Genomic DNA, 25,556 nt, shown 5'->3' with positions numbered 1-25,556 from the left:
ACACTTTCAAATATTTGGAGCCAGATTCTTGTTGGTGGGTTGATGTTGAAGAGCCTCTTTCTTATTGCGTAGAAAGCCCTGAGTGCCTTCTCCCTCAGTGCCTTCACTGCCAGGTCAAAACTCCCGGAAGAGCTGATGGTGAGACCGAGATATGTGTAGCTGGATGTGTGCTCCAATGTGTTGTTGTTGAGTGTGAATTTGTACCTGTTTCCCTGAGGTCTGGCTTTCTTCTGGAAAACCATAACTCTGGTCTTGTCCAGATTGACTGTCAGCGCCCAGGTGTGACAGTCCTGCTCCAGCAGTGCCAGGTTCTGCTGCAGCCCCTGTTCTGGGTCCAGATGGGCTGGCAGTGCCCAGGTGTGACAGCGCTGCCCCAGCAGTGCCAGGCTCTGCTGTTCTGGGTCCAGATGGGCTGGCAGTGCCCAGGTCTGATAGTCCTGCTCCAGCAGTGCCAGGCTCTGCTGTTCTGGGTCCAGATGGGCTGTCAGTGCCCAGGTCTGACAGTGCTGCCCCAGCAGTGCCAGGCTCTGCTGTTCTGGGTCCAGATGGGCTGGCAGTGTCCAGGTGTGACAGTCCTGCTCCAGCAGTGTCAGGCTCTGCTGTTCTGGGTCCAGATGGGCTGTCAGTGCCCAGGTGTGACAGCACTGCTCCAGCAGTGCCAGGCTCTGCTGTTCTGGGTCCAGATGGGCTGGCAGTGCCCAGGTCTGACAGTCCTGCTCCAGCAGTGCCAGGTTCTGCTGTTCTGGGTCCAGATGGGCTGGCAGTGTCCAGGTCTGACAGTCCTGCTCCAGCAGTGCCAGGCTCTGCTGTTCTGGGTCCAGATGGGCTGTCAGTGCCCAGGTCTGATAGTCCTGCTCCAGCAGTGCCAGGCTCTGCTGTTCTGGGTCCAGATGGGCTGGCAGTGCCCAGGTCTGACAGTCCTGCTCCAGCAGTGTCAGGCTCTGCTGTTCTGGGTCCAGATGGGCTGGCAGTGCCCAGGTGTGACAGTCCTGCTCCAGCAGTGCCAGGCTCTGCTGTTCTGGGTCCAGATGGGCTGGCAGTGCCCAGGTCTGACAGTCCTGCTCCAGCAGTGCCAGGCTCTGCTGTTCTGGGTCCAGATGGGCTGGCAGTGTCCAGGTCTGACAGTCCTGCTCCAGCAGTGCCAGGCTCTGCTGTTCTGGGTCCAGATTGACTGTCAGCGCCCAGGTCTGACAGTACTGCTCCAGCAGTGCCAGGCTCTGGTGTTCTGGGTCCAGGTGGGCTGGCAGTGCCCAGGTCTGACAGTCCTGATCCAGCAGTGCCAGGCTCTGGTGTTCTGGGTCCAGGTGGGCTGGCAGTGCCCAGGTCTGACAGTCCTGCTCCAGCAGTGCCAGGCTCTGGTGTTCTGGGTCCAGGTGGGCTGGCAGTGCCCAGGTCTGACAGTCCTGCTCCAGCAGTGCCAGGCTCTGCTGTTCTGGGTCCAGATTGACTGTCAGCGCCCAGGTCTGACAGTACTGCTCCAGCAGTGCCAGGCTCTGGTGTTCTGGGTCCAGATGGGCTGGCAGTGCCAGGTGTGACACTCCTGCCCCAGCAGTGCCAGGCTCTGCTGTTCTGGGTCCAGATGGGCTGGCAGTGCCCAGGTCTGACAGTACTGCTCCAGCAGTGCCAGGCTCTGGTGTTCTGGGTCCAGATGGGCTGGCAGTGCCAGGTGTGACACTCCTGCCCCAGCAGTGCCAGGCTCTGCTGTTCTGGGTCCAGATGGGCTGGCAGTGCCCAGGTGTGACAGTCCTGCTCCAGCAGTGCCAGGCTCTGCTGTTCTGGGTCCAGATGGGCTGGCAGTGCCAGGTGTGACACTCCTGCTCCAGCAGTGCCAGGTTCTGCTGTTCTGGGTCCAGATGGGCTGGCAGTGCCCAGGTCTGACAGTCCTGCTCCAGCAGTGTCAGGCTCTGCTGTTCTGGGTCCAGATGGGCTGGCAGTGCCCAGGTCTGACAGTCCTGCTCCAGCAGTGCCAGGTTCTGCTGTTCTGGGTCCAGATGGGCTGGCAGTGCCCAGGTCTGACAGTCCTGCTCCAGCAGTGCCAGGCTCTGCTGTTCTGGGTCCAGATGGGCTGGCAGTGCCCAGGTCTGATAGTCCTGCTCCAGCAGTGCCAGGCTCTGCTGTTCTGGGTCCAGATGGGCTGGCAGTACCCAGGTCTGACAGTCCTGCTCCAGCAGTGCCAGGCTCTGCTGTTCTGGGTCCAGATGGGCTGGCAGTGTCCAGGTGTGACAGTCCTGCTCCAGCAGTGTCAGGCTCTGCTGTTCTGGGTCCAGATGGGCTGGCAGTGCCCAGGTCTGACAGTCCTGCTCCAGCAGTGCCAGGCTCTGCTGTTCTGGGTCCAGATGGGCTGGCAGTGTCCAGGTGTGACAGTCCTGCTCCAGCAGTGCCAGGCTCTGGTGTTCTGGGTCCAGATTGACTGTCAGCGCCCAGGTCTGACAGTACTGCTCCAGCAGTGCCAGGTTCTGCTGCAGCCCCTGTTCTGTGGGTGACAGCAGGACCAGGTCATCTGCGTAGAGCAGGAACTTGATTTCTGTGTCGTGTAGTGTGAGACCAGGAGCTGCAGACTGCTCCAACATTCCTGCTAATTCGTTGATATAGATATTGAACAGTGTTGGGCTCAGGCTGCAGCCCTGTCTCACCCCGCGGCCTTGGGTGAAGAATTTGGTCCTTTTGTTTCCAATTTTCACTGCACATTTGCTCTCTGAATACATTGATTTAATTATGTCGTACACTTTGCCCCCTATGCCACTTTGGAGTAGTTTATAAAACAATCTCTCATGCCAAATCGAGTCAAATGCTTTTTTGAAATCGACAAAGCAGGCAAAGATTTTTCCTTTGTGTTTTTGGTGGACGTGTTTGTCTATCAGTGTGTGTAGGGTGTAAATGTGATCAGATGTGCGGTGATCTGGCAAGAAGCCAATCTGAATTTTACTCAGGACATTGTGTTCGGTAAGGAAGGCCAGTATTCGCGTGTTCAGGATACTGCAGAATACCTTCCCCAGGTTACTGTTCACACAGATGCCCCGGTAGTTGTTGGGATCGAGTTTATCTCCACTCTTATAGATGGGCGTGATCAGTCCTTGGTTCCAGGCCTCGGGGAAACATCCGGCTGTCATGATGAGATTGAGGAGTTTGAGCAGGGCTTGTTGCAGCTTTGGGCTGCTGTGTCTCAGCATCTCGTTGATGACACCATCATGGCCACAGGCTTTGCGTGGTCTGAGGGCCTGGAGTTTGTCCAGTAGCTCCTGCTCAGTGATTGGGGAGTCTAAGGGGTTTTGGTTGTCTTTGGTTGTCTCATCCCTCTCTCCTCTCTCCTCTACAGTCACCTCATCCCTCTCTCCTCTCTCCTCTACAGGTAACTCTTCCCTCTCTCCTCTCTCCTCTACAGTCACCTCATCCCTCTCTCCTCTCTCCTCTACAGGTAACTCTTCCCTCTCTCCTCTCTCCTCTACAGGCACCTCATCCCTCTCTCCTCTCTCCTCTACAGGTAACTCTTCCCTCTCTCCTCTCTCCTCTACAGGCACCTCATCCCTCTCTCCTCTCTCTACAGTCACCTCATCCCTCTCTCCTCTCTCCTCTACAGTCACCTCATCCCTCTCTCCTCTCTCCTCTACAGGTAACTCTTCCCTCTCTCCTCTCTCCTCTACAGGCACCTCATCCCTCTCTCCTCTCTCCTCTCTCCTCTACAGTCACCCCATCCCTCTCTCCTCTCCTCTACAAGTACCTCATCCCTCTCTCCTCTCTCCTCTACAGTCACCTCATCCCTCTCTCCTCTCTCCTCTACAGGTACCTCATCCCTCTCTCCTCTCTCCTCTACAGTCACCTCATCCCTCTCTCCTCTCTCCTCTACAGGTAACTCTTCCCTCTCTCCTCTCTCCTCTACAGGCACCTCATCCCTCTCTCCTCTCTCCTCTACAGGTAACTCTTCCCCCTCTCCTCTCTCCTCTACAGGCACCTCATCCCTCTCTCCTCTCTCTACAGTCACCTCATCCCTCTCTCCTCTCTCCTCTACAGTCACCTCATCCCTCTCTCCTCTCTCCTCTACAGGTAACTCTTCCCTCTCTCCTCTCTCCTCTACAGGCACCTCATCCCTCTCTCCTCTCTCCTCTCTCCTCTACAGTCACCCCATCCCTCTCTCCTCTCCTCTACAAGTACCTCATCCCTCTCTCCTCTCTCCTCTACAGTCACCTCATCCCTCTCTCCTCTCTCCTCTCCAGGAACCCCATCCCTCTCTCCTCTCTCCTCTACAGTCACCTCATCCCTCTCTCCTCTCTCCTCTCTCTTCTACAGTCACCTCATCCCTCTCTCCTCTCTCCTCTACAGGTAACTCTTCCCTCTCTCCTCTCTCCTCTACAGTCACCTCATCCCTCTCTCCTCTCTCCTCTCTCCTCTACAGTCACCCCATCCCTCTCTCCTCTCCTCTACAAGTAACTCATCCCTCTCTCCTCTCTCCTCTACAGTCACCTCATCCCTCTCTCCTCTCTCCTCTCCAGGAACCCCATCCCTCTCTCCTCTCTCCTCTACAGTCACCTCATCCCTCTCTCCTCTCTCCTCTACAGGCACCTCATCCCTCTCTCCTCTCTCCTCTCTCCTCTACAGTCACCTCATCCCTCTCTCCTCTCTCCTCTACAGTCACCTCATCCCTCTCTCCTCTCCTCTACAAGTACCTCATCCCTCTCTCCTCTCTCCTCTCCAGGAACCCCATCCCTCTCTCCTCTCTCCTCTACAGGCACCTCATCCCTCTCTCCTCTCTCCTCTCTCCTCTACAGTCACCCCATCCCTCTCTCCTCTCCTCTACAAGTACCTCATCCCTCTCTCCTCTCTCCTCTACAGTCACCTCATCCCTCTCTCCTCTCTCCTCTCCAGGAACCCCATCCCTCTCTCCTCTCTCCTCTACAGTCACCTCATCCCTCTCTCCTCTCTCCTCTCTCTTCTACAGTCACCTCATCCCTCTCTCCTCTCTCCTCTACAGGTAACTCTTCCCTCTCTCCTCTCTCTTCTACAGTCACCTCATCCCTCTCTCCTCTCTCCTCTCTCCTCTACAGTCACCCCATCCCTCTCTCCTCTCCTCTACAAGTAACTCATCCCTCTCTCCTCTCTCCTCTACAGTCACCTCATCCCTCTCTCCTCTCTCCTCTCCAGGAACCCCATCCCTCTCTCCTCTCTCCTCTACAGTCACCTCATCCCTCTCTCCTCTCTCCTCTACAGGCACCTCATCCCTCTCTCCTCTCTCCTCTCTCCTCTACAGTCACCTCATCCCTCTCTCCTCTCTCCTCTACAGTCACCTCATCCCTCTCTCCTCTCTCCTCTACAGGTAACTCTTCCCTCTCTCCTCTCTCCTCTACAGGCACCTCATCCCTCTCTCCTCTCTCCTCTCTCCTCTACAGTCACCCCATCCCTCTCTCCTCTCCTCTACAAGTACCTCATCCCTCTCTCCTCTCTCCTCTACAGGCACCTCATCCCTCTCTCCTCTCTCCTCTCCAGGAACCCCATCCCTCTCTCCTCTCTCCTCTACAGTCACCTCATCCCTCTCTCCTCTCTCCTCTCTCTTCTACAGTCACCTCATCCCTCTCTCCTCTCTCCTCTACAGGTAACTCTTCCCTCTCTCCTCTCTCCTCTACAGTCACCTCATCCCTCTCTCCTCTCTCCTCTCTCCTCTACAGTCACCCCATCCCTCTCTCCTCTCTCCTCTCCAGGCACCTCATCCCTCTCTCCTCTCTCCTCTCCAGGAACCCCATCCCTCTCTCCTCTCTCCTCTACAGTCACCTCATCCCTCTCTCCTCTCTCCTCTACAGTCACCTCATCCCTCTCTCCTCTCTCCTCTACAGGTACCTCATCCCTCTCTCCTCTCTCCTCTACAGTCACCTCATCCCTCTCTCCTCTCTCCTCTACAGGTAACTCATCCCTCTCTCCTCTCTCCTCTACAGTCACCTCATCCCCCTCTCCTCTCTCCTCTACAGGCACCTCATCCCTCTCTCCTCTCTCCTCTACAGTCACCTCATCCCTCTCTCCTCTCCTCTACAGGTACCTCATCCCTCTCTCCTCTCTCCTCTCTCCTCTACAGGTACCTCATCCCTCTCTCCTCTCTCCTCTCTCCTCTACAGTCACCTCATCCCTCTCTCCTCTCTCCTCTACAGTCACCTCATCCCTCTCTCCTCTCTCCTCTACAGGTACCTCATCCCTCTCTCCTCTCTCCTCTACAGGTACCTCATCCCTCTCTCCGCTCCTCTACAGGTAACTCATCCCTCTCTCCTCTCTCTACAGTCACCTCATCCCTCTCTCCTCTCTCTACAGTCACCTCATCCCTCTCTCCTCTCTCTACAGGTAACTCATCCCTCTCTCCTCTCCAGGAACCCCATCCCTCTCTCCTCTCTCCTCTCCAGGAACCCCATCCCTCTCTCCTCTCCTCTCCAGGAACCCCATCCCTCTCTCCTCTCTCTACAGGTAACTCATCCCTCTCTCCTCTCTCTACAGTCACCTCATCCCTCTCTCCTCTCTCTACAGGTAACTCATCCCTCTCTCCTCTCTCCTCTACAGTCACCTCATCCCTCTCTCCTCTACAGGCACCTCATCCCTCTCTCCTCTCTCCTCTACAGTCACCTCATCCCTCTCTCCTCTCTCCTCTACAGTCACCTCATCCCTCTCTCCTCTCTCCTCTACAGGTACCTCATCCCTCTCTCCGCTCCTCTACAGGTAACTCATCCCTCTCTCCTCTCTCTACAGTCACCTCATCCCTCTCTCCTCTCTCCTCTACAGTCACCTCATCCCTCTCTCCTCTCTCTACAGGTAACTCATCCCTCTCTCCTCTCTCTACAGTCACCTCATCCCTCTCTCCTCTCTCTACAGGTAACTCATCCCTCTCTCCTCTCTCTACAGGTAACTCATCCCTCTCTCCTCTCTCTACAGTCACCTCATCCCTCTCTCCTCTCTCTAAAGGTAACTCATCCCTCTCTCCTCTCCAGGAACCCCATCCCTCTCTCCTCTCTCCTCTCCAGGAACCCCATCCCTCTCTCCTCTCCTCTCCAGGAACCCCATCCCTCTCTCCTCTCTCTACAGGTAACTCATCCCTCTCTCCTCTCTCCTCTACAGTCACCTCATCCCTCTCTCCTCTCCAGGTACCTCATCCCTCTCTCCTCTCTCCTCTCTCCTCTACAGGTACCTCATCCCTCTCTCCTCTCTCCTCTACAGTCACCTCATCCCTCTCTCCTCTCTCCTCTACAGTCACCTCATCCCCCTCTCCTCTCTCCTCTACAGGCACCTCATCCCTCTCTCCTCTCCTCTACTGTCACCTCATCCCCCTCTCCTCTCTCCTCTACAGATACCTCATCCCTCTCTCCTCTCTCCTCTACAGGTACCTCATCCCTCTCTCCTCTCTCCTCTCTCCTCTACAGTCACCCCATCCCTCTCTCCTCTCCTCTACAGTCACCTCATCCCTCTCTCCTCTCTCCTCTCCAGTCACCTCATCCATCTCTCCTCTCTGCTCTACAGGCACCTCATCCTTCTCTCCTCTCTCCTCTACAGTCACCTCATCCCTCTCTCCTCTCTCCTCTACAGTCACCTCATCCCTCTCTCCTCTCTCTACAGGTAACTCATCCCTCTCTCCTCTCTCTACAGTCACCTCATCCCTCTCTCCTCTCTCTACAGGTAACTCATCCCTCTCTCCTCTCCAGGAACCCCATCCCTCTCTCCTCTCTCCTCTCCAGGAACCCCATCCCTCTCTCCTCTCCTCTCCAGGAACCCCATCCCTCTCTCCTCTCTCTACAGGTAACTCATCCCTCTCTCCTCTCTCCTCTACAGTCACCTCATCCCTCTCTCCTCTCTCCTCTCTCTTCTACAGTCACCTCATCCCTCTCTCCTCTCTCCTCTACAGGTAACTCTTCCCTCTCTCCTCTCTCCTCTACAGTCACCTCATCCCTCTCTCCCCTCTCCTCTCTCCTCTACAGTCACCCCATCCCTCTCTCCTCTCCTCTACAAGTACCTCATCCCTCTCTCCTCTCTCCTCTACAGTCACTTCATCCCTCTCTCCTCTCTCCTCTCCAGGAACCCCATCCCTCTCTCCTCTCTCCTCTACAGTCACCTCATCCCTCTCTCCTCTCTCCTCTACAGTCACCTCATCCCTCTCTCCTCTCTCCTCTACAGGTAACTCTTCCCTCTCTCCTCTCTCCTCTACAGTCACCTCATCCCTCTCTCCTCTCTCCTCTACAAGTACCTCATCCCTCTCTCCTCTCTCCTCTACAGTCACCTCATCCCTCTCTCCTCTCTCCTCTACAGGTACCTCATCCCTCTCTCCTCTCTCCTCTCTCCTCTACAGGTAACTCATCCCTCTCTCCTCTCTCCTCTACAGTCACCTCATCCCCCTCTCCTCTCTCCTCTACAGGCACCTCATCCCTCTCTCCTCTCTCCTCTACAGTCACCTCATCCCTCTCTCCTCTCCTCTACAGGTACCTCATCCCTCTCTCCTCTCTCCTCTCTCCTCTACAGGTACCTCATCCCTCTCTCCTCTCTCCTCTCTCCTCTACAGTCACCCCATCCCTCTCTCCTCTCCTCTACAGTCACCTCATCCCTCTCTCCTCTCTCCTCTCCAGTCACCTCATCCCTCTCTCCTCTCTCCTCTACAGGCACCTCATCCTTCTCTCCTCTCTCCTCTACAGTCACCTCATCCCTCTCTCCTCTCTCCTCTACAGTCACCTCATCCCTCTCTCCTCTCTCCTCTACAGTCACCTCATCCCTCCCTCCTCTCTCCTCTACAGGTAACTCATCCCTCTCTCCTCTCTCTACAGTCACCTCATCCCTCTCTCCTCTCTCTACAGTCACCTCATCCCTCTCTCCTCTCTCTACAGGTAACTCATCCCTCTCTCCTCTCCAGGAACCCCATCCCTCTCTCCTCTCTCCTCTCCAGGAACCCCATCCCTCTCTCCTCTCCTCTCCAGGAACCCCATCCCTCTCTCCTCTCTCTACAGGTAACTCATCCCTCTCTCCTCTCTCTACAGTCACCTCATCCCTCTCTCCTCTCTCTACAGGTAACTCATCCCTCTCTCCTCTCTCCTCTACAGTCACCTCATCCCTCTCTCCTCTACAGGCACCTCATCCCTCTCTCCTCTCTCCTCTACAGTCACCTCATCCCTCTCTCCTCTCTCCTCTACAGGTACCTCATCCCTCTCTCCGCTCCTCTACAGGTAACTCATCCCTCTCTCTCCTCTCTCTACAGTCACCTCATCCCTCTCTCCTCTCTCCTCTACAGTCACCTCATCCCTCTCTCTCTCTCTCTACAGGTAACTCATCCCTCTCTCCTCTCTCTACAGTCACCTCATCCCTCTCTCCTCTCTCTACAGGTAACTCATCCCTCTCTCCTCTCTCTACAGGTAACTCATCCCTCTCTCCTCTCTCTACAGTCACCTCATCCCTCTCTCCTCTCTCTAAAGGTAACTCATCCCTCTCTCCTCTCCAGGAACCCCATCCCTCTCTCCTCTCTCCTCTCCAGGACCCCATCCCTCTCTCCTCTCTCTACAGGTAACTCATCCCTCTCTCCTCTCTCCTCTACAGTCACCTCATCCCTCTCTCCTCTCCTCTACAAGTACCTCATCCCTCTCTCCTCTCTCCTCTACAGTCACCTCATCCCTCTCTCCTCTCCAGGTACCTCATCCCTCTCTCCTCTCTCCTCTACAGGTACCTCATCCCTCTCTCCTCTCTCCTCTACAGTCACCTCATCCCCCTCTCCTCTCTCCTCTACCGGCACCTCATCCCTCTCTCCTCTCCTCTACAGTCACCTCATCCCCCTCTCCTCTCTCCTCTACAGATACCTCATCCCTCTCTCCTCTCTCCTCTACAGGTACCTCATCCCTCTCTCCTCTCTCCTCTCTCCTCTACAGTCACCCCATCCCTCTCTCCTCTCCTCTACAGTCACCTCATCCCTCTCTCCTCTCTCCTCTCCAGTCACCTCATCCCTCTCTCCTCTCTGCTCTACAGGCACCTCATCCTTCTCTCCTCTCTTCTCTACAGTCACCTCATCCCTCTCTCCTCTCTCCTCTACAGTCACCTCATCCCTCTCTCCTCTCTCCTCTACAGTCACCTCATCCCTCTCTCCTCTCTCTACAGTCACCTCATCCCTCTCTCCCTCTCTCTACAGGTAACTCATCCCTCTCTCCTCTCCAGGAACCCCATCCCTCTCTCCTCTCCTCTCCAGGAACCCCATCCCTCTCTCCTCTCTCTACAGGTAACTCATCCCTCTCTCCTCTCTCTACAGTCACCTCATCCCTCTCTCTCTCTCTACAGGTAACTCATCCCTCTCTCCTCTCTCCTCTACAGTCACCTCATCCCTCTCTCCTCTACAGGCACCTCATCCCTCTCTCCTCTCTCCTCTACAGTCACCTCATCCCTCTCTCCTCTCTCCTCTACAGTCACCTCATCCCTCTCTCCCGCTCCTCTACAGGTAACTCATCCCTCTCTCTTCCTATCTCTATAGTCACCTCATCCCTCTCTCCTCTCTCCTCTACAGTCACCTCATCCTCTCTCCTCTCTCTACAGGTAACTCATCCCTCTCTCCTCTCTCTACAGTCACCTCATCCCTCTCTCCTCTCTCTACAGGTAACTCATCCCTCTCTCCTCTCTCTACAGGTAACTCATCCCTCTCTCCTCTCTCCTCTCTCCTCTACAGTCACCCCATCCCTCTCTCCTCTCCTCTACAAGTACCTCATCCCTCTCTCCTCTCTCCTCTACAGGCACCTCATCCCTCTCTCCTCTCTCCTCTCCAGGACCCCATCCCTCTCTCCTCTCTCCTCTACAGTCACCTCATCCCTCTCTCCTCTCTCCTCTCTCTTCTACAGTCACCTCATCCCTCTCTCCTCTCTCCTCTACAGGTAACTCTTCCCTCTCTCCTCTCTCCTCTACAGTCACCTCATCCCTCTCTCCTCTCTCCTCTCTCCTCTACAGTCACCCCATCCCTCTCTCCTCTCCTCTACAAGTACCTCATCCCTCTCTCCTCTCTCCTCTACAGTCACCTCATCCCTCTCTCCTTCTCCTCTCCAGAACCCCATCCCTCTCTCCTCTCTCCTCTACAGTCACCTCATCCCTCTCTCCTCTCTCCTCTACAGTCCACCTCATCCCTCTCTCCTCTCTCCTCTACAGGTACCTCATCCCTCTCTCCTCTCTCCTCTACAGTCACCTCATCCCTCTCTCCTCTCTCCTCTACAGGTAACTCATCCCTCTCTCCTCTCTCCTCTACAGTCACCTCATCCCTCCTCCTCTCCTCTCTCCTCTACAGGCACCTCATCCCTCTCTCCTCTCTCCTCTACAGTCACCTCATCCCTCTCTCCTCTCCTCTACAGGTACCTCATCCCTCTCTCCTCTCTCCTCTCTTCTCCCTCACAGGTACCTCATCCCTCTCTCCTCTCTCCTCTCTCCTCTACAGTCACCTCATCCCTCTCTCCTCTCTCCTCTACAGTCACCTCATCCCTCTCTCCTCTCTCCTCTACAGTCACCTCATCCCTCTCTCCTCTCTCCTCTACAGGTACCTCATTCCTCTCTCCGCTCCTCTACAGGTAACTCATCCCTCTCTCCTCTCTCTACAGTCACCTCATCCCTCTCTCCTCTCTCTACAGTCACCTCATCCCTCTCTCCTCTCTCTACAGGTAACTCATCCCTCTCTCCTCTCCAGGAACCCCATCCCTCTCTCCTCTCTCTCCTCTCCAGGAACCCCATCCCTCTCTCCTCTCCTCTCCAGGAACCCCATCCCTCTCTCCTCTCTCTACAGGTAACTCATCCCTCTCTCCTCTCTCTACAGTCACCTCATCCCTCTCTCCTCTCTCTACAGGTAACTCATCCCTCTCTCCTCTCTCCTCTACAGTCACCTCATCCCTCTCTCCTCTCTCCTCTACAGTCACCTCATCCCTCTCTCCCTCTCTCCTCTACAGGTACCTCATCCCTCTCTCCGCTCCTCTACAGGTAACTCATCCCTCTCTCCTCTCTCTACAGTCACCTCATCCCTCTCTCCTCTCTCCTCTACAGTCACCTCATCATCCCTCTCTCCTCTCTCTACAGGTAACTCATCCCTCTCTCCTCTCTCTACAGTCACCTCATCCCTCTCTCCTCTCTCTACAGGTAACTCATCCCTCTCTCCTCTCTCTACAGGTAACTCATCCCTCTCTCCTCTCTCTACAGTCACCTCATCCCTCTCTCCTCTCTCTAAAGGTAACTCATCCCTCTCTCCTCTCCAGGAACCCCATCCCTCTCTCCTCTCTCCTCTCCAGGAACCCCATCCCTCTCTCCTCTCCTCTCCAGGAACCCATCCCTCTCTCCTCTCTCTACAGGTAACTCATCCCTCTCTCCTCTCTCCTCTACAGTCACCTCATCCCTCTCTCCTCTCCAGGTACCTCATCCCTCTCTCCTCTCTCCTCTCTCCTCTACAGGTACCTCATCCCTCTCTCTCTCTCCTCTACAGTCACCTCATCCCTCTCTCCTCTCTCCTCTACAGTCACCTCATCCCCCTCTCCTCTCTCCTCTACAGGCACCTCATCCCTCTCTCCTCTCCTCTACTGTCACCTCATCCCCCTCTCCTCTCTCCTCTACAGATACCTCATCCCTCTCTCCTCTCTCCTCTACAGGTACCTCATCCCTCTCTCCTCTCTCCTCTCTCCTCTACAGTCACCCCATCCCTCTCTCCTCTCCTCTACAGTCACCTCATCCCTCTCTCCTCTCTCCTCTCCAGTCACCTCATCCATCTCTCCTCTCTGCTCTACAGGCACCTCATCCTTCTCTCCTCTCTCCTCTACAGTCACCTCATCCCTCTCTCCTCTCTCCTCTACAGTCACCTCATCCCTCTCTCCTCTCTCTACAGGTAACTCATCCCTCTCTCCTCTCTCTACAGTCACCTCATCCCTCTCTCCTCTCTCTACAGGTAACTCATCCCTCTCTCCTCTCCAGGAACCCCATCCCTCTCTCTCTCTCTCCTCTCCAGGAACCCCATCCCTCTCTCCTCTCCTCTCCAGGAACCCCATCCCTCTCTCCTCTCTCTACAGGTAACTCATCCCTCTCTCCTCTCTCCTCTACAGTCACCTCATCCCTCTCTCCTCTCTCCTCTCTCTTCTACAGTCACCTCATCCCTCTCTCCTCTCTCCTCTACAGGTAACTCTTCCCTCTCTCCTCTCTCCTCTACAGTCACCTCATCCCTCTCTCCCCTCTCCTCTCTCCTCTACAGTCACCCCATCCCTCTCTCCTCTCCTCTACAAGTACCTCATCCCTCTCTCCTCTCTCCTCTACAGTCACTTCATCCCTCTCTCCTCTCTCCTCTCCAGGAACCCCATCCCTCTCTCCTCTCTCCTCTACAGTCACCTCATCCCTCTCTCCTCTCTCCTCTACAGTCACCTCATCCCTCTCTCCTCTCTCCTCTACAGGTAACTCTTCCCTCTCTCCTCTCTCCTCCTACAGTCACCTCATCCCTCTCTCCTCTCTCCTCTACAAGTACCTCATCCCTCTCTCCTCTCTCCTCTACAGTCACCTCATCCCTCTCTCCTCTCTCCTCTACAGGTACCTCATCCCTCTCTCCTCTCTCCTCTCTCCTCTACAGGTAACTCATCCCTCTCTCCTCTCTCCTCTACAGTCACCTCATCCCCCTCTCCTCTCTCCTCTACAGGCACCTCATCCCTCTCTCCTCTCTCCTCTACAGTCACCTCATCCCTCTCTCCTCTCCTCTACAGGTACCTCATCCTCTCTCTCCTCTCTCCTCTCTCCTCTACAGGTACCTCATCCCTCTCTCCTCTCTCCTCTCTCCTCTACAGTCACCCCATCCCTCTCTCCTCTCCTCTACAGTCACCTCATCCCTCTCTCCTCTCTCCTCTCCAGTCACCTCATCCCTCTCTCCTCTCTCCTCTACAGGCACCTCATCCTTCTCTCCTCTCTCCTCTACAGTCACCTCATCCCCTCTCTCCTCTCTCCTCTACAGTCACCTCATCCCTCTCTCCTCTCTCCTCTACAGTCACCTCATCCCTCCCTCCTCTCTCCTCTACAGGTAACTCATCCCTCTCTCCTCTCTCTACAGTCACCTCATCCCTCTCTCCTCTCTCTACAGTCACCTCATCCCTCTCTCCTCTCTCTACAGGTAACTCATCCCTCTCTCCTCTCCAGGAACCCCATCCCTCTCTCCTCTCTCCTCTCCAGGAACCCCATCCCCTCTCTCCTCTCCTCTCCAGGAACCCCATCCCTCTCTCCTCTCTCTACAGGTAACTCATCCCTCTCTCCTCTCTCTACAGTCACCTCATCCCTCTCTCCTCTCTCTACAGGTAACTCATCCCTCTCTCCTCTCTCCTCTACAGTCACCTCATCCCTCTCTCCTCTACAGGCACCTCATCCCTCTCTCCTCTCTCCTCTACAGTCACCTCATCCCTCTCTCCTCTCTCCTCTACAGGTACCTCATCCCTCTCTCCGCTCCTCTACAGGTAACTCATCCCTCTCTCCTCTCTCTACAGTCACCTCATCCCTCTCTCCTCTCTCCTCTACAGTCACCTCATCCCTCTCTCCTCTCTCTACAGGTAACTCATCCCTCTCTCCTCTCTCTACAGTCACCTCATCCCTCTCTCCTCTCTCTACAGGTAAACTCATCCCCTCTCTCCTCTCTCTACAGTAACTCATCCCTCTCTCCTCTCTCCTCTACAGTCACCTCATCCCTCTCTCCTCTCTCTAAAGGTAACTCATCCCCTCCTCCAGAACCCCATCCCTCTCTCCTCTCTCCTCTCCAGGAACCCCATCCCTCTCCCTCTCTCTACAGGTAACTCATCCCTCTCTCCTCTCTCCTCTACAGTCACCTCATCCCTCTCTCCTCTCCTCTACAAGTACCTCATCCCTCTCTCCTCTCTCCTCTACAGTCACCTCATCCCTCTCTCCTCTCCAGGTACCTCATCCCTCTCTCCTCTCTCCTCTACAGGTACCTCATCCTCTCTCTCTCTCCTCTACAGTCACCTCATCCCCCTCTCTCTCCTCTACAGGCACCTCATCCCTCTCTCCTCTCCTCTACAGTCACCTCATCCCCCTCTCCTCTCTCCTCTACAGATACCTCATCCCTCTCTCCTCTCTCCTCTACAGGTACCTCATCCCTCTCTCCTCTCTCCTCTCTCCTCTACAGTCACCCCATCCCTCTCTCCTCTCCTCTACAGTCACCTCATCCCTCTCTCCTCTCTCCTCTCCAGTCACCTCATCCCTCTCTCCTCTCTGCTCTACAGGCACCTCATCCTTCTCTCCTCTCTTCTCTACAGTCACCTCATCCCTCTCTCCTCTCTCCTCTACAGTCACCTCATCCCTCTCTCCTCTCTCCTCTACAGTCACCTCATCCCTCTCTCCTCTCTCTACAGTCACCTCATCCCTCTCTCCTCTCTCTACAGGTAACTCATCCCTCTCTCCTCTCCAGGAACCCCATCCCTCTCTCCTCTCCTCTCCAGGAACCCCATCCCTCTCTCCTCTCTCTACAGGTAACTCATCCCTCTCTCCTCTCTCTACAGTCACCTCATCCCTCTCTCCTCTCTCTACAGGTAACTCATCCCTCTCTCCTCTCTCCTCTACAGTCACCTCATCCCTCTCTCCTCTACAGGCACCTCATCCCTCTCTCCTCTCTCCTCTACAGTCACCTCATCCCTCTCTCCTCTCTCCTCTACAGGTAACTCATCCCTCTCTCCTCTCTCTACAGTCACCTCATCCCTCTCTCCTCTCTCTACAGATACCTCATCCCTCTCTCCTCTCTCCTCTACAGGTAACTCATCCCTCTCTCTTCTATCTCTATAGTCACCTCATCCCTCTCTCCTCTCTCCTCTACAGTCACCTCATCCCTCTCTCCTCTCTCTACAGGTAACTCATCCCTCTCTCCTCTCTCTACAGTCACCTCATCCCTCTCTCCTCTCTCTACAGGTAACTCATCCCTCTCTCCTCTCTCTACAGGTAACTCATCCCTCTCTCCTCTCTCTACAGTCACCTCATCCCTCTCTCCTCTCTCTACAGGTAACTCATCCCTCTCTCCTCTCCAGGAACCCCATCCCTCTCTCCTCTCTCCTCTCCAGGAACCCCATCCCTCTCTCCTCTCCTCTCCAGGAACCCCATCCCTCTCTCCTCTCTCTACAGGTAACTCATCCCTCTCTCCTCTCTCTACAGTCACCTCATCCCTCTCTCCTCTCTCCTCTACAGTCACCTCATCCCTCTCTCCTCTCTCCTCTCTCTACAGTCACCTCATCCCTCTCTCCTCTCTCCTATACAGGTAACTCATCCCTCTCTCCTCTCTCTACAGTCACCTCATCCCTCTCTCCTCTCTCCTCTACAGGCACCTCATCCCTCTCTCCTCTCTCCTCTCTCCTCTACAGGCACCTCATCCCTCTCTCCTCTCTCTACAGGTAACTCATCCCCCTCTCCTCTCTCCTCTACAGTCACCTCATCCCTCTCTCCTCTCTCTACAGGTACCTCATCCCTCTCTCCTCTCTCCTCTCTCCTCTACAGGTACCTCATCCCTCTCTCCTGTCTCCTCTCTCCTCTACAGTCACCCCATCCCTCTCTCCTCTCCTCTACAGTCACCTCATCCCTCTCTCCTCTCTCCTCTCCAGTCACCTCATCCCTCTCTCCTCTCTCCTCTCCAGTCACCTCATCCCTCTCTCCTCTCTCCTCTACAGGCACCTCATCCCTCTCTCCTCTCTCCTCTACAGTCACCTCATCCCCCTCTCCTCTCTCCTCTACAGTCACCTCATCCCTCTCTCCTCTCTCTACAGGTAACTCATCCCCCTCTCCTCTCTCCTCTACAGTCACCTCATCCCCCTCTCCTCTCTCCTCTACAGTCACCTCATCCCTCTCTCCTCTCTCCTGTACAGTCACCTCATCCCTCTCTCCTCTCTCCTCTACAGTCACCTGATCCCTCTCTCCTCTCTCCTCTACAGGCACCTCATCCCTCTCTCCTCTCTCCTCTACAGTCACCTCATCCCCCTCTCCTCTCTCCTCTACAGTCACCTCATCCCTCTCTCCTCTCTCTACAGGTAACTCATCCCCCTCTCCTCTCTCCTCTCCAGTCACCTCATCCCCCTCTCCTCTCTCCTCTCCAGTCACCTCATCCCTCTCTCCTCTCTCCTCTACAGTCACCTCATCCCCCTCTCCTCTCTCCTCTACAGTCACCTCATCCCTCTCTCCTCTCTCTACAGGTAACTCATCCCCCTCTCCTCTCTCCTCTACAGTCACCTCATCCCTCTCTCCTCTCTCCTCTCCAGTCACCTCATCCCTCTCTCCTCTCTCCTCTACAGTCACCTCATCCCTCTCTCCTCTCTCCTCTACAGGCACCTCATCCCTCTCTCCTCTCTCCTCTACAGTCACCTCATCCCCCTCTCCTCTCTCCTCTACAGTCACCTCATCCCTCTCTCCTCTCTCTACAGGTAACTCATCCCCCTCTCCTCTCTCCTCTACAGTCACCTCATCCCCCTCTCCTCTCTCCTCTACAGTCACCTCATCCCTCTCTCCTTCTCCTCTACAGTCACCTCATCCCTCTCTCCTCTCTCCTGTACAGTCACCTCATCCCTCTCTCCTCTCTCCTCTACAGTCACCTGATCCCTCTCTCCTCTCTCCTCTCCAGGTACCTCATCCCTCTCTCCTCTCTCCTCTCTCCTCTACAGGTACCTCATCCCTCTCTCCTCTCTCCTCTACAGTCACCTCATCCCTCTCTCCTCTCTCTACAGTCACCTCATCCCTCTCTCCTCTCTCCTATACAGGTAACTCATCCCTCTCTCCTCTCTCCTCTCTCCTCTACAGGCACCTCATCCCTCTCTCCTCTCTCCTCTCTCCTCTACAGTCACCTCATCCCTCTCTCCTCTCTCCTCTACAGTCACCTCATCCCTCTCTCCTCTCCTCTACAAGTACCTCATCCCTCTCTCCTCTCTCCTCTACAGTCACCCCATCCCCCTCTCCTCTCAATTCAATTCAATTCAAGGTGCTTTATTCTCTCTCTCTTCTGTCACCTCATCCCTCTCTCCTCTCTCCTCTACAGTCACCTCATCCCCCTCTCCTCTCTCCTCTACAGTCACCTCATCCCTCTCTCCTCTCTCTACAGGTAACTCATCCCCCTCTCCTCTCTCCTCTACAGTCACCTCATCCCCCTCTCCTCTGTCCTCTACAGTCACCTCATCCCTCTCTCCTCTACAGGTACCCCATCCCTCTCTCCTCTCTCCTTTACAGGAACCTCATCCCTCTCTCCTCTCTCCTCTCTCCTCTACAGGTACCCCATCCCTCTCTCCTCTCTCCTCTACAGGAACCCCATCCCTCTCTCTCTCTCTCCTCTACAGTCACCTCATCCCTCTCTCCTCTCTCCTCTACAGGTACCTCATCCCTCTCTCCTCTCTCCTCTACAGTCACCTCATCCCTCTCTCCTCTCTCTACAGGTAACTCATCCCCCTCTCCTCTCTCCTCTACAGTCACCTCATCCCCCTCTCCTCTGTCCTCTACAGTCACCTCATCCCTCTCTCCTCTACAGGTACCCCATCCCTCTCTCCTCTCTCCTTTACAGGAACCTCATCCCTCTCTCCTCTCTCCTCTCTCCTCTACAGGTACCCCATCCCTCTCTCCTTTCTCCTCTACAGGAACCCCATCCCTCTCTCCTCTCTCCTCTACAGGAACCCCATCCCTCTCTCTCTCTCTCCTCTACAGTCACCTCATCCCTCTCTCCTCTCTCCTCTACAGGTACCTCATCCCTCTCTCCTCTCTCCTCTACAGGTACCTCATCCCTCTCTCCTCTCTCTACAGTCACCTCATCCCTCTCTCCTCTCCTCCACAGTTACCTGATCGCTCACTCCTTCGGCAGACGTATGCTGTATCCCGGCTCGGTCTATCTGCTACAGAAGGCCATGAGGCCCATGCTGGTGCAGGGCCAGACCAGACTGGTGGAGGAGGTAAGAGGGGAGGAGGTCAGTGGTTCGGGTCCGGGCCGTGTCGGTCAGGGGTTCGAGTGTGACTCTGCTGTTTGTCTCAGTTCCAGGGCACGAGGGCCAAGCTGTTGGCCTGCGACAACAACGAGATCGACACCATGTTTGTGGACCGAAGGAGGAACGAGGATGAGCGAGGCAGGACGCTGGTGAGAGGAGACACAGGAGAGAGGGAGCAACCAGGGAGAGAGGGGTGTGAGAGGAGACACAGGAGAGAGGGGTGTGAGAGGAGAAACAGGAGAGAGGGGTGTGAGAGGAGACACAGGAGAGGGGGGTGTGAGAGGAGACACAGGAGAGAGAGACACCAGGGAGAAAGGGTTGTGAGAGGAGACACAGGAGAGAGAGAGACCAGGGAGAGAGGCGTGTGAGAGGAGACACAGGAGAGAGAGACACCAGGGAGAGGGGTGTGTGAAAGGAGACACAGGAGAGAGAGACACCAGGGAGAGGGGTGTGTGAAAGGAGACAAAGGAGGGAGGGGAGTGTCAGAGGAGACACAGGAGAGAGAGACACCAGGGAGAGAGGCGTGTGAGATGAGACACAGGAGAGAGGGGAGTGAGAGGAGACACAGGAGAGAGGGGTGTGAGAGGAGAGACAGGAGAGAGGTGTGTGAGAGGAGACAGAGGAGAGAGGGGTGTGAGAGGAGACACAGGAGAGAGGGGTGTGAGAGAAGAGACAGGAGAGAGGGGTTTGAGAGGAGACACAGGAGGGTGTGAGAGGAGAGACAGGAGAGAGGGGTGTGAGAGGAGACACAGGAGGGTGTGAGAGGAGACACAGGAGGGTGTGAGAGGAGAGAGGGGTGTGAGCAGAGACAGGAGAGAGGGGTGTGAGGAGAGACAGGAGAGAGGGGTGTGAGAGGAGACACAGGAGGGTGTGAGAGGAGACACAGGAGAGAGGGGTGTGAGAGGAGAGACAGGAGAGAGGGGTGTGAGAGGAGAGAGAGGAGAGAGGGGTGTGAGAGGAGAGACAGGAGAGAGGGGTGTGAGAGGAGAGACAGGAGAGAGGGGTGTGAGGAGAGACAGGAGAGAGGTGTGTGAGAGGAGACACATGAGGGTGTGAGAGGAGACAGAGGAGAGAGGGGAGTGTGAGAGGAGAGACAGGAGAGAGGTGTGTGAGAGGAGACAGAGGAGAGAGGAGTGTGAGAGGAGACACAGGAGAGAGGGGTGTGAGAGAAGAGACAGGAGAGAGGGGTGTGAGAGGAGACACAGGAGGGTGTGAGAGGAGAGACAGGAGAGAGGGGTGTGAGAGGAGACACAGGAGGGTGTGAGAGGAGACACAGGAGGGTGTGAGAGGAGAGAGGGGTGTGAGCAGAGACAGGAGAGAGGGGTGTGAGGAGAGACAGGAGAGAGGGGTGTGAGAGGAGACACAGGCGGGTGTGAGAGGAGACACAGGAGAGAGGGGTGTGAGAGGAGAGACAGGAGAGAGGGGTGTGAGAGGAGACACATGAGGGTGTGAGAGGAGACAGAGGAGAGAGGGGAGTGTGAGAGGAGAGACAGGAGAGAGGTGTGTGAGAGGAGACAGAGGAGAGAGGAGTGTGAGAGGAGACACAGGAGGGTGTGAGAGGAGACAGAGGAGAGACAGGAGAGAGGGGTGTGAGAGGAGAGACAGGAGAGAGGCGAGTGTGAGAGGAGACAGAGGAGAGAGGAGTGTGAGAGGAGAGACAGGAGAGAGGGGTGTGAGAGGAGAGACAGGAGAGAGGGGTGTGAGGAGAGACAGGAGAGAGGTGTGTGAGAGGAGACACATGAGGGTGTGAGAGGAGACAGAGGAGAGAGGGGAGTGTGAGAGGAGAGACAGGAGAGAGGTGTGTGAGAGGAGACAGAGGAGAGAGGAGTGTGAGAGGAGACACAGGAGAGAGGGGTGTGAGAGGAGAGACAGGAGAGAGGGGTGTGAGAGGAGACAGAGGAGAGAGGGGAGTGTGAGAGGAGAGACAGGAGAGAGGTGTGTGAGAGGAGACAGAGGAGAGAGGAGTGTGAGAGGAGACACAGGAGAGAGGGGTGTGAGAGAAGAGACAGGAGAGAGGGGTGTGAGAGGAGACACAGGAGGGTGTGAGGGGAGAGACAGGAGAGAGGGGTGTGTGAGAGGAGACACAGGAGGGTGTGAGAGGAGACACAGGAGGGTGTGAGGGGAGACACAGGAGGGTGTGACAGGAGAGAGGGACGGTGCTCGAGCTCTGAGTGACGCCTCTCTGTGTCTCTGTCTGTCAGGTGATCTGCTGTGAAGGAAACGCTGGTTTCTATGAGATCGGATGCATGAACACGCCTCTGGAAGGTACGAGTCTGCCGATGGGTTAGTGATCACTGAACACTGTTAGATCACACACACACTACACACCATCACTGATCACTGTTAGAGCACACACAATACACACCATCACTGAACACTGTTAGAGCACACACACTACACACCATCACTGATCACTGTTAGAGCACACACACACCATCACTGATCACTGTTAGATCACACACACTACACACCATCACTGGTCACTGTTAGAGCACACACACATCATCACTGATCACTGTTAGATCACACACAATACACACCATCACTGAACACTGTTAGAGCACACACACTACACACCATCACTGATCACTGTTAGAGCACACACAATACACACCATCACTGAACACTGTTAGAGCACACACACACCATCACTGATCACTGTTAGATCACACACACACCATCACTGAACACTGTTAGATCACACACACTACACACCATCACTGATCACTGTTAGAGCACACACAATACACACCATCACTGAACACTGTTAGAGCACACACACACCATCACTGAACACTGTTAGAGCACACACACACCATCACTGATCACTGTTAGATCACACACACTACACATCATCACTGATCACTGTTAGATCACACACACTACACACCATCACTGAACACTGTTAGAGCACACACACACCATCACTGAACACTGTTAGATCACACACACTACACACCATCACTGATCACTGTTAGAGCACACACAATACACACCATCACTGAACACTGTTAGAGCACACACACACCATCACTGAACACTGTTAGAGCACACACACACCATCACTGATCACTGTTAGATCACACACACTACACATCATCACTGATCACTGTTAGATCACACACACACACACCATCACTGAACACTGTTAGAGCACACACAATACACACCATCACTGAACACTGTTAGAGCACACACACTACACACCATCACTGATCACTGTTAGAGCACACACAATACACACCATCACTGAACACTGTTAGAGCACACACACACCATCACTGATCACTGTTAGATCACACACACTACACACCATCACTGGTCACTGTTAGAGCACACACACATCATCACTGATCACTGTTAGATCACACACACTACACACCATCACTGATCACTGTTAGAGCACACACAATACACACCATCACTGAACACTGTTAGAGCACACACACTACACACCATCACTGATCACTGTTAGAGCACACACAATACACACCATCACTGAACACTGTTAGAGCACACACACACCATCACTGATCACTGTTAGATCACACACACACCATCACTGAACACTGTTAGATCACACACACTACACACCATCACTGATCACTGTTAGAGCACACACAATACACACCATCACTGAACACTGTTAGAGCACACACACACCATCACTGAACACTGTTAGAGCACACACACACCATCACTGATCACTGTTAGATCACACACACTACACATCATCACTGATCACTGTTAGATCACACACACACCATCACTGAACACTGTTAGAGCACACACACACCATCACTGAACACTGTTAGATCACACACACATCATCACTGATCACTGTTAGATCACACACACTACACACCATCACTGATCACTGTTAGATCACACACACACCATCACTGATCACTGTTAGATCACACACACACCATCACTGATCACTGTTAGATCACACACACTACACACCATCACTGATCACTGTTAGATCACACACACATCATCACTGATCACTGTTAGATCACACACACTACACACCATCACTGATCACTGTTAGATCACACACACACCATCACTGAACACTGTTAGATCACACACACTACACACCATCACTGATCACAGTGATCGTTCTGCACCAGTCACCCCTCCTGGGAGACGCACAGTGATCGTTCTGCAGCAGTCACCCCTCCTGGGAGACGCACAGTGATCGTTCTGCAGCAGTCACCCCTCCTGGGAGACGCACAGTGATCGTTCTGCAGCAGTCACCCCTCCTGGGAGACGCACAGTGATCGTTCTGACCCAGTCACCCCTCCTGGGAGACGCACAGTGATCGTTCTGCACCAGTAACCCCTCCTGGGAGACGCACAGTGATCGTTCTGCACCAGTAACCCCTCCTGGGAGACGCACAGTGATCGTTCTGACCCTGACCCTTCTCTCCTCTCAGGGGGGTACTCCGTTCTGGGCTGGAATCACCCCGGATTCGCAGGGAGCACGGTAAGGACACCCCGTTCTCTACTGCCCCCCAGATCGGACAACCATGAGCCCAGTGCAACACGCAACACCGTCACAGCATGAGCCCAGTACAACACACAACACCGTCACAGCATGAGCCCAGTACAACACAGCACTGTCACAGCATGAGCCCAATACAACACACAACACCGTCACAGCATGAGCCCAGTACAACACAACACCGTCACAGCATGAGCCCAGTACAACACAACACCTTCACACCATGAGCCCAGTACAACACACAACACCGTCACAGCTTGAGCCCAGTACAACACAACACCGTCACAGCATGAGCCAAGTACACACACAACACCGTCACAGCATGAGCCCAGTACAACACAACACCGTCACAGCATGAGCCCAGTACAACACAACACCGTCACAGCTTGAGCCCAGTACAACACACAACACCGTCACAGCATGAGCCCAGTACAACACACAACACCGTCACAGCATGAGCCCAGTACAACACAACACCTTCACACCATGAGCCCAGTACAACACACAACACCGTCACAGCATGAGCCCAGTACAACACAACACCGTCACAGCATGAGCCCAGTACAACACAACACCGTCACAGCTTGAGCCCAGTACAACACAACACCTTCACACCATGAGCCCAGTACAACACACAACACCGTCACAGCTTAAGCCCAGTACAACACACAACACCGTCACAGCATGAGCCCAGTACAACACACAACACCGTCACAGCTTGAGCCCAGTACAACACACAACACCGTCACAGCTTGAGCCCAGTACGACACACAACACCGTCACAGCATGAGCCCAGTACAACACACAACACCGTCACAGCATGAGCCCAGTACAACACAACACCGTCACAGCATGAGCCCAGTACAACACACAACACCGTCACAGCTTAAGCCCAGTACAACACACAACACCGTCACAGCTTGAGCCCAGTACAACACACAACACCGTCACAGCATGAGCCCAGTACGACACACAACACCGTCACAGCATGAGCCCAGTACAACACAACACCGTCACAGCATGAGCCCAGTACAACACACAACACCGTCACAGCATGAGCCCAGTACAACACAACACCGTCACAGCATGAGCCCAGTACAACACACAACACCGTCACACCATGAGCCCAGTACAACACACAACACCGTCACACCATGAGCCCAGTACAACACAACATTGTCACAGCATGAACCCAGTACAACACACAACACCATCACAGCATGAGCCCAGTACAACACACAACACCATCACACCATGAGCCCAGTACAACACAACACCGTCACAGCATGAGCCCAATACAACACACAACACCGTCACACTATGAGCCCAGTACAACACACAACACCGTCACAGCATGAGCCCAGTACAACACAACACCGTCACAGCATGAGCACAGTATAACACACAACACCGTCTCAGCATGAGCCCAGTACGACACACAACACCGTCACACCATGAGCCCAGTACGACACACAACACCGTCACAGCATGAGCCCAGTACAACACACAACACCGTCACACCATGAGCCCAGTACAACACACAACACCGTCACAACATGAGCCCAGTACAACACACAACACCGTCACATCATGAGCCCAGTACAACACACAACACCGTCAAAGCTTGAGCCCAGTACGACACACAACACCGTCACAGCATGAGCCCAGTACGATACACAACACCGTCACAGCTTGAGCCCAGTACGACACACAACACCGTCACAGCTTGAGCCCAGTACAACACAACACCGTCATAGCATGAGCCCAGTACAACACACAACACCGTCACAGCTTGAGCACAGTACAACACAACACTGTCACAGCTTGAGCCCAGTACAACACACAATATCGTCACACCATGAGCCCAGTACAACACACAACACCGTCACACCATGAGCCCAGTACAACACACAACACCGTCACAGCATGAGCTCAGTACAACACACAATATCGTCACACCATGAGCCCAGTACAACACACAACACTGTCACACCATGAGCTCAGTACAACACACAACACCGTCACAGCATGAGCACAGTATAACACACAACACCGTCACACCATGAGCCCAGTATAACACACAACACCGTCACAGCATGAGCCCAGTATAACACACAACGGCGTCACAGC

The 25,556-nt window shown here is 54.5% G+C and overlaps 1 protein-coding gene across 1 annotated transcript in view; it reads left to right on the top strand.

Moving 5' to 3' along the window:
• The window catches only part of LOC148805172 (phosphatidylserine lipase ABHD16A-like), a gene marked incomplete at its 5' end in the record, with an annotated part of 68,562 nt that overhangs the window by 21,128 nt on the left and 21,878 nt on the right, over positions 1–25,556 (top strand). The window contains 4 exons of the mRNA XM_088909755.1: positions 18,770–18,884; positions 18,965–19,066; positions 21,119–21,182; positions 23,359–23,408. Coding sequence (XP_088765881.1) covers positions 18,770–18,884; positions 18,965–19,066; positions 21,119–21,182; positions 23,359–23,408 — 331 coding nt within the window. The remainder of the gene's footprint in view (positions 1–18,769; positions 18,885–18,964; positions 19,067–21,118; positions 21,183–23,358; positions 23,409–25,556) is intronic.

Source organism: Atractosteus spatula, unplaced genomic scaffold, assembly GCF_055471065.1.
Source record: "Atractosteus spatula isolate fAtrSpa1 unplaced genomic scaffold, fAtrSpa1.hap1 Scaffold_82, whole genome shotgun sequence".
Taxonomy (NCBI): Eukaryota; Metazoa; Chordata; class Actinopteri; order Semionotiformes; family Lepisosteidae; genus Atractosteus; species Atractosteus spatula.
This window is presented reverse-complemented; position numbering and strand designations above follow the sequence as displayed.